Here is a 14,976-nt window from a genome sequence, read left to right as displayed (position 1 = left end):
CATAACAGTTTGTAATGTTTCTGAGACAAAGTTTTGAGTAAATATATCTGTACTTTGTATTTATTGTTAAGTCCACAGTTAACTTTGGGGAGAAAAGTGTTTATCTTTTAAAAAACAGCCCTCAGTAAAAAGCCACTTCTAGTATTGCTGATCACACGAAGAAGAAAACTAAGATTATGATACTCCTTGGCTAGGAATTGGAAGTTTGAATAGAATAAAGAGTAGGATACTAAGTTGGTAGTGTCTTGTATCTGAGGTAAGTTTATCGCACACTCATTTGACAAGTGACTGGTAGATTTTCTTTAGTGAGATCTCTAGATAATGCAAAAATGACACACTGAGGGAAAGGAAACTTGAGAAGTCATTTAAGTTGTGGAGTAGGAAACACAGGTAGCATAGGAGTCTTTCAATAAAATGTGGTACGGGAGGAAAAAGAAGAGTTCAGACAACATTTTTCTGAAATATAATTGGAAAAGGGGCATAAAGTAATTCCTAACCAATCTTAACCAAACAAAAGGGTTTGTTTTAAAAAGTTAAAGCCTTTGTGCAAAGAGGAGAATACATTATAGAATTCATCATGGCTATGGGTTATTTTTATTCAATCCCATGAGACTATTGGAAAAAAGCCATGACATTTCTTAGAACCTTACCCTGTCCGCATTCATCCACTCAGGTAAAGGTCTACCCCATCAGGTGTATTGGATTGCGTAGTGATGGACACTGAGCAGGTCCTAGGCTGTCCTGTTTCTTAGTGCAGCACTACTCCAAGTGTGATCTGCAGATGGCAGACTAGCCATGATAAAATAGAGAAATTGAAAATATGAAATGAAAACATTTAGAAACTTTTATAGCATTTTGGCTCAGAAATTTTGTGTCTGTTGAATCTAACAGTAAAAAAAGTTGGACTTGTCAAACATTTTTTAAGCTTTTGTATTTGCATAATGTGATGCTAACAGTATACCAGACCCATTTATATATAACATTTTCTCTGGGACAGAAGTAATTTAAGAGGGTGATGAGTTATATGCTGGAACCAGTTGTGATATAGATGAAATCAGCCTTTTTTTTTTTTTTTTAAAGCATATGTACTTATTTAAGATATCCAAGGGTGTGACATTTCCACTTATAAGATTTATGATTAGAAAAAAAGATATATGATTGTACTCACTGATTTTGTTCTACTAGATAAACCATAGGGCATTTCAGAAGCAAGACTATGAGAAAAAATGTTTTGCCTGTATATTGACAGTCCAGTAACAAAAAGGCTTGTGTTATTATAGCACTGTTCTTTTGGACAAGTTTCTTTTCTTTTTTTTTTAAAGATTTTATTTATTCATGAGACACAGAGGGAGAGAGAGGCAGAGAGTTTTAATTAAAACTATTTAACAGGCAGAGGGAGAAGCAGGCTCCATGCAGGGAGCCCGATGTGGGACTCAGTCCCGGGACTTCAGGATCATGCCCTGGGCCGAAGGCAGGCGCTAAACCCCTGAGCCACCCAGGACCCCTGGACAAGTTTCTTGAGAGCTGTAGAGAAAATTGAAAAATATTTTAAGATGTGTCCCTAAATGTCCAGGCCAACTGTGTTAAATTGAGATATAAAATACATTTTGACAGATTCTTTATTGATTGAATAAATAAAAGTGGAAATGCTGACATTCCATAGTGTTGATAATTGTTTAGCCATATTACTAATTCCATCAAATATTGCATTCATTACTTTTGAGGTTACTGAGAAGAAAGGTAACATTTTTGTGCTTTGTCTTAGGCTTATGTAGTAGAAGATAGTAAGCAGCTTATTTTGGAAGGTCAGCATCATGTTCTTCTTCGTACCATAGGAAAAGAAGCCTTTTCATGTCCTCAGAAACAGGTAATAACAGTTTTCTTTGGGTCTTCTTGTGAACTGTGGAGTTTTTGATTGTTAGGTTTTTTGAGTTTTGGAAGGGATCTGGTTTGTGCAACCTTTTATATTGAGATTTGAGTGGGGAGTTGGTGGCAAATAATTAAAATGAGAAATGAACATAAATTAAAATTTATTAGCATCTTGTAAAAGTATTAAGATGCACTTGTGATCTTGAGGTTTCTAATAAATATTCTATATTAAATCTAGAATTCAGTTATAAAAAGAATTGATTTGCTTGAGAGGAAGGGAAACATGCCCAGACCTCCAGGAAGGCAAAGCATAAAATGTAAAGGATGGCCAGTGGAGAGGTGCAGCAGCTGGTAATAGTGTTTAATGTCTTTTCTCATAAAACACTATTTTATTTTACTAAAAAGTTCCCATAGTATGTATAAACAAAGTTTAAGCACATCCAGTAATTTAAGCAGTGGCCTTGTATTGTTTATAAATAATGGATCTTAATTTTAAGCTTTTCTCTTTATTTTTGAAAGCTTTTATTTTGCAATTTTCAAACTTGCAGAAAAGCTGCAAGATTAGCATAAAAGACTCTCATAGTTTTCACCAGTGGTTAGCATTTTACCTTTGCTTTATCATTTTTTTTCTCTGTTTATGTACACATTGATTTTTTTTCTTAATCATTCCCAAGTAATTATTCCCAAGTAAATTGCAGATGTCCTTCTCCTCTGTCCTCATTTTCCTAAGAATAAGGACAGTCTCTTACATAATCACTAAATTCAGGAAGTTTAACACTGATACAGTACTCATTTATAGTCCATATTCAGATGTCATCAGAGGTCTCCGTTATATTCTTGTAACAATTTTTTTTTCCTAACCAGTATCCAGTTCAGGATCATGCATTTACGTTTACTTGTCAGGTCTCTGTAGTCTCTCTTAATCTGGAACAGTTTCTGAGCCTTGATTTGTCAATATGTCACTGACATCTTTGAAGAGCATGGCGCATTTATTTTAATGTAGAATAATACCTCTTTGGGTTTTCCTTGTGTTTCCTCATGATTAGATTAAGGTCATGCATTTTTGGCAGAAATACTACAGAATTAATGTTATGTCCTTGCCAGTATATTATATCAAAAAGCACTTGATGTTAATTTGTTTCATTACCATTACTGGATCATTTGATTAAGGTGGTATGTACCGTATTTGTCTACAGTAAAGTTCTGTTTTTCCTTTCCTTTTCTAATAAGTAATTTGTGGGAGATAATTTGGACCTATGTAATAAATGTCTGATTTCTTATCAGACCTAGGTCTACTAGGTTTAGCATCCATTGGCAATTCTACATCTTGAATCAGTTTTTACTTCAGTAGTTACAAATGGTAATATTCCATTAGGTTTAATGAAGATATCAAATTTAACCCCATATCTTTTTCTTTTTTAAAAACTTGGTTGTTTTTACCTTTGATTAATATAGAAGTCCCAAGTTCTAGTTGTTTTACCTTTGATTAATACAGAAGTCCCAAGTTCTAGTTGTATAGTTATAAGTTTTTGATAATTTGGAACCTCTCAAACATTGGCAGAAATAGTATTTAGAAAATGAAAAAGTGATTGCTATATAAAATTTATTCTTGTTGTATTTTCATTTTACATACCATGAATGGCATATCCATTTTACATATTACATATGTGTTTACAATATGTAATTACATTATTTACATAAATATTGTAAATTACAATTACAAAATTACAATATTTACATAAATATTTCCTTTGAAATATTTTTGCACCTTTGAAATATTTTTTATTCTCTTTATATGATTAACTGATCTTGGGATATAAGGCAGTTTCATAATACTGTGAATGATAGATTTGGAGCCCAAAGACTTTCAGATTGTTGACCAAATTACTTGTACAACTTGATGAACCTTAGCTTACTACTCACTTAGAAGACAAAGGTAATAGTTCAGTAGCCTCTCTTGTGGTAGAACTATCATAAGGTATGAATCAGAAGCTTATTGTCAAATCACTGGACAAACATTTAGCACTGGTTATGAAAATACTTTTTGCTACTCTTAAGCTGGGAGAAGGAAACTCTTAAATATTCTCTCAATAAATTAGCTCAGGCTTTTGGTATTCTTTTAAGGCCCTTGTTCGTGTGTTTTCCTCCTAATAAGTGGCATATGGAAATTTATTTATAATTTAGAAGTCTCAAACAACAGCTTCTTTTTTTTACATTTAGAATATATTAAACAATAATACATTCTTTGAACTTTCTCTTAAAGTGTAAGATAAATACAGAATAGTTGAATAGCTCATTGAATTTCATGAATTGAAGAACACTCCAGTATAACCAGGACCCGGATCATGAAATAGAACAGAACTAGCACCCTAGAAATTCTGCTTCTGTTCCTCTTCTTTCCTTCAAAGTAAACCTCTAGTTACTTTTCTCTGACTTAGAAATCAAAAACAAATTTAGTTCTTGCTTTTATAGCTGTATAGATCAGGGATCAGCAAACTCTGAGAATAATCAGATGGTAATATGTTAGGCTGTGCTGGTTACTCATCTCTGTTGTTGGAGTCCAAAAGCAGCCATAGATAGTATGTAAACAAATGGATATGGCTATTTCAATAAAACTTTCTTTACAAAAACAGATAGCAGGCTGGATTTGGCCCATGGGACTATAGTTTGCCAATCCCTAGTGCAGAGCAAAATCCCAACTAGGCTAGCATGGAATTAAAAATCAAAAATCAGAACTTTCCTGGAAGGTAAAAAAAAAATGGAGTAAAAATGATTTAAAAAGATAATAGTAGAAAGGGGATGATATTCTCTGTTTTCATTTAGGTGATAATGATACCTACTGAAATGTTTACTGTGTGCCTGACACTGGCTATCTTGAGTCTTCTAGATGCATGTTAACCTTCAGTTAGTACAGATGAAACGCTATCATCTCTAAAACATAGCAGTTTATTGACAAAGTGAAATTTTAAGGAAATTTTAGTTCTTCAACTATTAAAGCAGGTGCTATACAATTAATTCAGTGTCTGTGGCTTAAGTACTAAGTAATAAGGAATTTTACCAAATGAGAACCACAGCAGATTTTGAATACCTTATCCAAGATCATAGAGTTAGTATGTGAAGTTCCTAGAATTCAAATCTAACTCCAGCACATAAGGAATGAATAAATGATTCTGATCTTAGAATCTTTATCCTAAATTGTATCACTGATGAATCTGTTAGTTTAACAGCAGAAAAAGTATTGTATTGTTTGTGCTTTCCTTTGTCTCTACTGGTTTTAACTTATTTTGTTTGTATATGCCATATTTTAACAAGATGTTTTTATTGTCATATATATTTTTTTCTTTTCTCAGGAGCCACCAGAAATGGAACTATTAAAATTTTTCAGGCCAGAAAACACTACAGTTCCTTTAAGACCATCAGTAGAGCAGCTTTCTAATCTCATTAAAACAAGTCTTCACTATCCAGAATCATTCAATCATCCATTTCATCAAAAAAGGTCTGAGGCTTATTTTTCTTAAGATTTTTCTACAATGCATGTGTGCGCACACTTGCACATACTCTTATTTATTTAACAATGGAATTAACCCAAATAATAGAAGAAATTTAGAATAATATTGAGTGTATGGATATTGCTCTTAAGTAATTTACCCTATACTACAATTACTGTGTATTGGAACTCTGGTTAGAGATGGATATTACATTCGACACCTCAGTTGCCGATAGTTTCCTTTTGGTGAGCAGGTTTATCATTAAGTCAGAAACAAGGAAAAAATATTGTATCATTTTGTTTTTGTTTTAGACACATACTAAATGTAAGAAATGACTATAGACTCATCAAACAGTCCAAATTTAGACAGCACTATTAAGATTTACTAAGTGCTAAAATTCTTGGAGAATAATGTTCAGTAAACCCTTGAACATGCAGTTCAAACTATATGAGTCTGTTTCTACATGATCTTTTTTGATAAATACAATATTATAAATGTATTTTCTCTTAAGGATTTTTTTATTTTTTATTATTTATTTCTTTTTACTAGAAGACTTCAATGCCACTTTTAATAATGGAATATCCAGATAAAAATTAATAAACAGCTGACATAAAGAACATTATAGACCAAATATACCTATCAGACATGTTCAGGAGATTGAATCGAAGAACAGAAGAAAATGCATTCTTCTCAAGTGTACACAGAACATTCTTAAGGATTTTCTTAATAACATTTTCTTTTCTCCAGCCTACCTTATTTTAAGAATATAGTATATAATTTATATAACATACCAAATATGTGTTATTTGACAGTTTATGTTATTGGTAAGGCTTTGAGTCAACTGTAAGCTGTAAGTAGTTAAGTTTCTGGGTAGTCAAAAGGTATACACAGATTTTTCGCTATGTAGGGGTTGGCACCCCTAACTCCTGTGTTGTTCAAGGGGCATCTATCTACATTTGTAATTTTGGTAAGTAGCTTGATTACATAAACTTAAGATTCTAAAAATAAAAAAGTCCTAAGTCAGATGACACTTCAAAAAATTGCTGTTTTGCAGCAATAAGAAAAGATGGAAAGAAGTCTCTTAGCACCACTCTGTAAGTGATAATTGAAGGTATGAATTTTGGTGAAAAGTCTACCCTACATAAGGGTGGGGTAGGGTGGGATAGAACAAGAAGAGAACAGTGACCTGCAGAACAATGACATCTGAGAAAAGAGTTAAAGGAAAAGGAATACACAAAGAATACTAGTTGAGAGGTAATTAGAAGACCAATGAGGAGAAAGCGTTATCTCAAAAGTTGAGAGAGAACAGTTCAAAGAGAGAAAAATAATATAAATGTTTAAGATGCTGCAGAAATGTCAAGCAGTAAACGGACCAAAAAATTATTTATTGGATCTGACAATAAGAGACCATTTATGGTTTCTTAGAAGAATGTTACTATGCAATGGGAGTGGAATCAGAATATAATAGGTTTAGGAGAGATTGGGAGGTAAGTAAATAAAGTGTAATCTACAAGTGTAGACCACTCTTTCAGGAAGCTGGGCTATTAACAGAGATCCCTGAATACCTATTCAGTATTGTTTTCTTACTAGGTAAGATATGGATATGTTTATGGTCCTGAAGGAGATGATGGGATACAGGGAGAATAACAGAATCCTTAATAGGTGGAAAGATACACCAAAGAATGACAGGTTTAGCTTTGTACTTACTATTGAAACAGGGACAGAAGAAGGTAAGGAGAAATTTTAACATGTTCACACATTATGGAGTGCCTCCATTTTGGGTATGTTTCTAGGAGCAAGGTTAACTACACAAAGTAATATAGGAGGTAAGAGAATAAAGGATAGAACATTTTTGAGAAGTGAGATTTAAGGCTAACTTCTGAGAGGAATGAGAAGAAGCTGGCTAAGAACACATTGCTAGGCAAAATTAAGACCTTGACAGAGAGTTAACATCAGACTTACTTACTTACTTACTTATTTTTAAGATTTTATTTATTCATGAGCAACACAGAGAGAGAGAGAGAGGCAGAGACACAGGCAGAGGGAGAAGCAGGCTCCATGCAGGGAGCCCAACAGGGACTCGATCCCTGGTCCCCAGGATCACACCCTGGGCTGCAGGCGGCGCTAAACCGCTGCGCCACCGGGGCTGCCCCATCAGACATATTTAAAAGTAACTTAAATGGTACTCACCACATTTAAACCTTTTCATTGTTAAATGTAACACACAGAAAAGTGCTCAAAAACAAAAATATGTGACCATGGTGATTTTTTCCTCCACAAAGTTAACACCCAAATAACCACCTCTATTTAGGAAATAGAATATTGCAAGCATCAAGAAGCCCCCTGTGTATTCCTTCCCAGTCACTACCCTGTGTACGCGCAATATTGATAGTCACTGCTTCACTTAATTTTTCTAAGTACATATATCTCTATAGTTTGATTTTTGTGGGGCATTTTTTGAACTTCTTATATAAGTGGAATTATAGAGTATATTCTTTTTATGTCCAGCATCTTTCACTCAGTATTATGTTAGTAATTGCCAACTATTGCATAAAACAGAATTTTCATTGCCATGTGAATGTTTGAACATACCAGAACAGTTTATCTACTTTACTACTGATGGACTTTTGGATTGTTTTCATATTTGACTTCTTTTGAATTCTGTGAATAATCTTGTGAATAATCTCCGGGTGTATGTGTGCTAGCCTTTTTTTTTTTTTTTTTGTATTTAGGAATTTCTCCAAAGTAGTCTAACCAACTTGGACATCCCACTAGCAGTATATGGGAATTCCCTTTGTTCCATGTCAGATTTAAAAAATTTTTAACCATTTATTTATAAAATCCTTTTTGTCCAGGTCTTAATGTTGTAATATGCAGCCATAGGTGAGGGAAAAAATTTTTGTTTTATCCCTGTTGAACCTGTCTTGACATCTTGTACTTTTCATGGGTTGTTTTAATTCCCTGATGTTTCATTTTAAACCCATTGTTTTACTCTGTCTCTTTTTATTGGACCTGTTCTTTATGTACTTCCTGAATATCTTCGATTCCACAGTGCTTCTTTTTAACCTTAGTAGTTAAAGCTTTGGCTATGCCTTAGACACAAGGATTAAATATCCTTGGAATTTTCCACATGATTCTATTGGAGTTAAAAAGCATCATAGAATCTAGGCAGTGCAGGGTAGTATGTGAAGCAGGGCAGGTTTGATCAAGCTAAAGTAGAGTAGTGGGTTAAAAATAAAACCACAATTAAATAAAACTGTGTGTGGAAGTATGTGAAAACAAGACAGGTTAGATAAGGATCAATAAAATGTGGCAGTTTTTTTCCAACCCTCCTGGCTGCACATTAGAATTACCTGGAGAATTTTTGAAAATCCCAGTGCTCAATGCCAGTTAAATCAGAATCTCTGGGAACAGGTCCCAGGCATCTGTATTTTTTAAATGTCCTCATCTGATACCAGCATGCATCCATATCAGTCATTATTGCCACAGTAATGTTTTAAAACAAACCACTCCAGAATTCAGTAGCCTACAAGGTATTCTTGCACTCATGGATGTGCAGGTCAACTACCATTTGGCTTGAAGCTCATCTCCAAGCTTTGGGTTGGTTGGGTTGCTGTCTGCACCACATATATATTGGGCTCAGTCCAAATGAGCAGCAGCTACTTGGATATGTTCTTCTCATGGCATATCTCTCTCGAGTACAAATGTGAACCATATTGTAATAGCACACTTATGGCTTCTGTTGACATCAAAGACATTAATATTCCATCGGCTAATTAGCCTCACCTTCACAGTCAACAAGGATGATTCACAGTCCCCCAATAGGAAGGGTGAGGGGAGTGCTAAACAGTAATTTTAGTTACACTACAGTTACCATGAGTGAGAAACACTGAAATTGAGGGCCAAAGTGATTGGTCATCCTAGTGAAACTAAGAAGTATAATTGATTTGAGAGAGCTGGAAAGATGGGAGATAGTTGTTAAGAGAGTGGAGTGACAGAGTATTATTGCAGAGGTAGCTGTTTTAGGTGACTAAAAATTATTCCTATATGGTCATGGAAAGTAGGCAGTTGAGTTGTGTATAGTACTGAATTTGGGAAGGTGTTGAATGAGTTAAGACAGTAAAGTTGTCCACATGATGACAAGTCTCTTACGATTAAAAAGAAGAAAGCAAATTCATGCTGAAGCTTTTAATAATTTAAGCCAATAGCTGATATGGAAGAGAAGCCTAGAGCAGTGTCTCTCATCTAGGTGGTATGCTGCTGCTTCACAGATTTATAAGATGAATGGGAGTTGGGAGGTGAAACAGATTCTTCCCTCTTCTTTACCTAGGATATTTCAAAATACTCCTTTCCCGTTTCCCCAGAGAATCTGCTGTACTGAGTTACTGTTGGTGGTTTAGTATGTCAGTATGAGGACATAAAAAAAGATAAAAACTGTGGAGTAGTTTATGACAAAAAATGGATGTTTTGACAGAAGAGATAGGAAGAAGAAATCATCAAGAAGTGGCATTGAGAACTACATTGATGATACACTCAGACCGAAGCTGTGGAAGACTTTGGAAGAAAAACAGTACCTATTGTTGAGAGGGCTATGGAGAAAGCTGTGTACTCAGCCAAATTTCAGTTAAAGTAAGACTAGAAACATAAAGAGAAGAGATTGAGGACCTTTAGGGGAGTGTTCTTCATGTAAACAGAAAGGCGGGAGGGAATGGGACAGTAAAAGGTTTGACTACAGCAGTAGCACCCAGGCCTTACAGGAATTAGAATATGAGAAAGAGGGGCACCTGAGCAGCTCAGTGGTTGAGCCTTGGCCTTTAGCTCAGGTTGTGATCCCGGGGCCCTGGGGTCGAGTCCTGCATCAGTCTCCGCACAGGGAACCCGCTTCTCTCTCTGCCTATGTCTGCTTCTCTCTGTGTCTCTCTCATGAGTAAGTAAATCTTAAAAAAAAAAAAAAAATGAGAAAGAATATATGGCCAGTGATAACAAAATGTGAAACATAATGAGTTTAGCTGTCATAGCTTTCAAAATAAGAAGTCATATTAGACATTGTTTATGGAGCTTTTGAACCTGTGCTAGGCAGTATTCTCAGCACTTTAGCATATTTGATCTTACCTAATCATAACGAGCCCAAGAGCTAGGTACAGCTATTGTTCCTATTTTACAGTTGTTGAGAAAACCAAGGTACAGAATTGTTGAGCTCATTTTTGAACTATAACTGTAGAACCCAGGCCTTTAATAATGCTAAACTTGGTGGCAAGGTGATAGTTGTCAGCAGTTTGGTCTCTAGGTACTCTGTGTGGCTGATCAGATCAGCATTTTTGAAAGACTGTTGAATAAAGTGGTTTTTAAAATGTGGTCTCCGACCAGTAGCCTTAGCATTGTCTGGGAACTTGTTAAAATGCAAATCCTTGAGCCATACCCCCAACCTGCAGAACCAGAACTGGGAGTGGGGTCCAGCAGTCTTTTTTTAACCTGCCCACCAGGTGATACTGATGCATGTTCAAGTGTGGGAAGCACAGTATGAGCAACACCCCATGTAAAGAATAGATTGCAGCAGGGGACTGATCGAGAGGCTGTTGTAGTATACCAAGAGACAAGATACCTTAAACTAGTAAGGAAAATGAAGATCAAGTGAATTAATCAGGTTCCAGAGATGTGTGGGAGAAAGAATTGACAGAAATTTGTGAAGAATAATAGAAAACTAGGAATGGGGACTTGGCGAGGCAGTAACTTCGTTCCCAAGTAGGAAGCAGCACTTAGTATATTGCCCAAGGTTTACTGGAGCGGATGCGGGGGTGGGGGTGGGGTGCTGACCACTGACACAGGGTCAGCACCGCCTGAGGAAGAGAAGGAATGAACTTAATGAGTTTGGTTTGGGGCTAGGAAACATCCAGATGTTCACATTTCTAGAGGCATTTAGATAAGGCGTGGAGAATTTGGCATTTGAGGATCAAAAAATTCCTGAGGTTTTGCTTTGTGTTACAAATTATGCAACTGGAATTAACCAAAAAGGTGCTTCAGACTGGAAACCTACTCAATAGTCTTGATTGCTTTCCTTTCCTTGTGAGAAGTTTGGTTTGTGGGTGAGGTAAGGGCATAGCACTAGCACAAGTGAAGGATATGTTTTTGATTTATCTGAGCTTTTTGGTTAGGAGAAATCTGTTATTTGCAGTCTTGTTTGGAAAACATTTGTCAGTAAGAGGATATACCATTTCTGAAAGCATAAAATACATTGAGCAGATTTTTAGTCATTTTGTGTGCACTTATAAGGTTACCATATTTTATTTTTTACTATCTCTTTATTCTTTGTATTTATACAATAAAATATTAATATGTAACCAGGCTTCTTGTGTGCCTAGGTTATGTTTATTTTTTATGTTCTTGATTTAAAATCTGTACCAGTCTTTTCATACGTCTTCCTCTGTCATTGCCTGTCCATTCTTTGCTTAATAATGCTTTAGTAATCTATTAATTACAAAGCGATATCAGAAACTGAATTGCGTGAGCAAATGTGTCCACTTAAAAAGGCTTTCCTCATAATTTTTTGTATGGGATTAGTTTTAGTTTCTAAAATAGTTTCTAGAAGTAAAATCTTTGGTAGAAAAGCAAATGTCAATCAAGGTCAAATTCTCAAAGTAATTTTCAAGAAACATAAAGAGAACAGGATTAGTTGGCATTTTCAGAATTTATTTTTACTTCACTGATCTTTCCTGGTTGCAGTTATTTATGTTATAAACTTTTGTTTTTCATTTTGAGAAATAATTACCAAGAAACACTTTGGTTGTTTTTTAAGAGTAGCTCTAATAAATGGAAACAAAATGACTTTGTGGATGTGTGTGTTCTGGTATTTAGCATTCAGGCATTGTTGGAACATGTTTTTCTTCTTAATTACACAAATACTGTGTCTTGAATAATTTTGGAACTCAGTTTTTTCCTTTCTTGAATCTAATTGTTTTTAAGGATCTTGTTTAGGTATTTGTGAGTGTTATTTTCAAGAAAGTTGATTTAAAAAATAAAATGATAGGGATCCCTGGGTGGCGCAGTGGTTTGGCGCCTGCCTTTGGCCCAGGGCGCGATCCTGGAGACCCGGGATCGAATCCCACGTCGGGCTCCCGGTGCATGGAGCCTGCTTCTCCCTCTGCCTGTGTCTCTGCCTCTCTCTCTATCTCTCTGTGACTATCATAAATAAATAAAAATTAAAAAAAAAAAATGACAGCTTAACCTCTCTATTTTCCTTCCACAGTCTTTGTTTGGTACCAGTCACCCTTTTACTATCCAATTGTTCTAAGGCTGATGTTGATGTAATAGTTGATCTTCGGCATAAAACAACAAGGTAAAGATTCACTTAGTGCAAGATTATTTTGTAGTTTAGGATTTATTTAAGAACAGTTTAATATTTTGAGTTATGCCCTTAAGGACTTAACACAGAGGAAGTTTACTCAGATGTGCCCTGGATTTGTGTTTGACGTAACAGAAGTGTTACAGAATTACTGCGGATTGTCTCAGCATTACAGCAGTGACGGAGTGACAAGCAATTTCCAAAAGCAACAGATTGTTTTGATCAGAGACAAATTTTTTGTAAAGTTTGTTGGTGATGGAAAATCAAGTTTGCAACAGAAGTTTTTTAAAGGTTTTTTTTTTAATTATTAAATAATTATTTAATTATTTTTTAAAATTATTAAATAATTAAAAAAATACAAGTCCATACTCCCATATCTGATATCTCAAGAGCTAGATGCTTTTTGGAATGCAGAAATTTTTTTACTATTTTTAGAAAATTCATGTGAAGTATACACAGATTATTATTGTATAACACCCCAGATAGGAACTGGGTCAGCTCTCTGGAGTCTAGACATGTTCTATGTATGATTATGTGTGTCATAAATTCACTAATGCCTTACTGGTAGATAATAGGTTGCTCTCCATTTTTCAGCATTATAAACAGTTTCAGTATTATAAACATTCCTGTATACAAGTTTATTTTTAGGTATGGATAACCAGTTGGTTAAAAGCTGAGGTTTGAAATCAGGTTCCATCATTTACTAGCTGCTATTGTGAGCATTAATTGAGATAACACTTATGCCTAGAACATAGTAACTGTTAACAAATGTTAGCTATTATAGCACTAGTAATACTAGCTATTGCCATTATTGTTATTAATAAATAGTTGGATTTATGAAATAGTTTCTAGAAGTAAAATCGCTAGATGAATGTGTTACTGGGACTTCAGGAAAAAATTTATAAAGAAAAAAACCCCTCCAACTTACTGTTTTCTTTCTCCCACATAGTCCAGAAGCATTGGAAATCCATGGGTCATTTACATGGCTTGGACAAACACAATATAAACTTCAGCTTAAAAGCCAGGAGATTCACAGTTTGCAGCTGAAAGCATGCTTTGTTCATACAGGTGTTTATAACCTTGGAACGCCTAGAGTATTTGCCAAGTTATCGGACCAAGTTACAGTGTTTGAAACAAGTCAGCAGAACTCCATGCCTGCCCTGATCATCATCAATAATGTGTGACAACTTGCACATTTGTACTGATATCCACAAGAATCAGTTTTATTTTACTGAATGAGTTTTAACAGCAGTATTTGAAATACCTAACTTGTTATGGAGGTTGGTGTTGGATTGCTGCAAAATACTTTCGACTTGTCAGTGTGTTGATGATGCAAAGCACGTGGGACTGAGAATACTTATTCTTTTTTTGTATTTCTTTAAACCCTGGTAATAATTTACATGCTCATAATACAGAATTTCAACATATCCATGCACCTTATTAAGCCCTGTCTTAAAAATCAATGTCTAAGTCTGCTGTTACAACTTATTGATGGTATATGAATATAACAGATGATTCTGAGGAGAGAAAGGCCTTGTTGGCAATACTTCTGTTAAGCCATTAGTCTATAAATTCCAGCTTTACTGTGAAGTTCTATAGAGTGTTAAATACAAATTTTCCTGTCTTGCTTCACACAATTCTCTAAAATCAGTTTTGAACTTTGGTTATAGAGTCTTCATACTTCAGTATCTGGTGGTTCCTATGGCTTATACATAACTTTGTAAAAAGAAAATTTTTTCTGATGCTTTGAATATAGTTTTGAAAGGAGTTTGACTTTTTTTTCCCTCATTCATCTCAGCATAGGGTGCACTATTTCACAATATGAAATTTTTTTGTCATTAAATTATCATATTCTTTATTATGTAACTTTAACAATTGAGTTGATCTGTTTAAAATATAAATCTACTCAAGTTAATTAAAAATAAGCTTTTCAAAAATGTATTATATTTATAACAAATGTAAATAGAATAAAGACATGCTATTCACTGTATAGATTTATGAGGTGCTTTTTTTTTAAATTCAGAGGACTTAATATATTCTTTATCTAAAACAAATACCAACAATATTAATTATAGCAGGCCAAACCAATTTCCTGAGATAGCTTTGTTTGCAAACATGAAGTGCAGCCTTTGTTCCTGCATTCCTTGGTGGCCTTGTTTTACATGAGCAAATGAATTTTGTCTTTAAACATGTCCTGTCTGATGCCCACTTACAAATCTGGATAATTGTTTTATATTCTGGGAGAAAGGAAGATCATGCTTATTGAACTGTTGAAAAAAA

General features: G+C 34.7%; 1 protein-coding gene across 2 annotated transcripts in view; it reads left to right on the top strand.

Moving 5' to 3' along the window:
* The window catches only part of TRAPPC8 (trafficking protein particle complex subunit 8), a 90,486-nt gene extending 75,800 nt beyond the window's left edge, over positions 1–14,686 (top strand). For both annotated transcript variants that reach the window (XM_041744766.1, XM_041744776.1), the window contains exons 26-29: positions 1,766–1,867; positions 5,220–5,365; positions 12,601–12,690; positions 13,646–14,686. In XM_041744766.1, coding sequence (XP_041600700.1) covers positions 1,766–1,867; positions 5,220–5,365; positions 12,601–12,690; positions 13,646–13,880 — 573 coding nt within the window. In that variant the 3' untranslated portion in view covers positions 13,881–14,686. The remainder of the gene's footprint in view (positions 1–1,765; positions 1,868–5,219; positions 5,366–12,600; positions 12,691–13,645) is intronic.
* Positions 14,687–14,976: the final 290 nt, after the last annotated feature.

Source organism: Vulpes lagopus, chromosome 1, assembly GCF_018345385.1.
Source record: "Vulpes lagopus strain Blue_001 chromosome 1, ASM1834538v1, whole genome shotgun sequence".
Classification (NCBI taxonomy): domain Eukaryota; kingdom Metazoa; phylum Chordata; class Mammalia; order Carnivora; family Canidae; genus Vulpes; species Vulpes lagopus.
The sequence above is the reverse complement of the archived record's forward strand: the minus strand, read 5'-3'. Positions and strand labels throughout refer to the sequence as shown.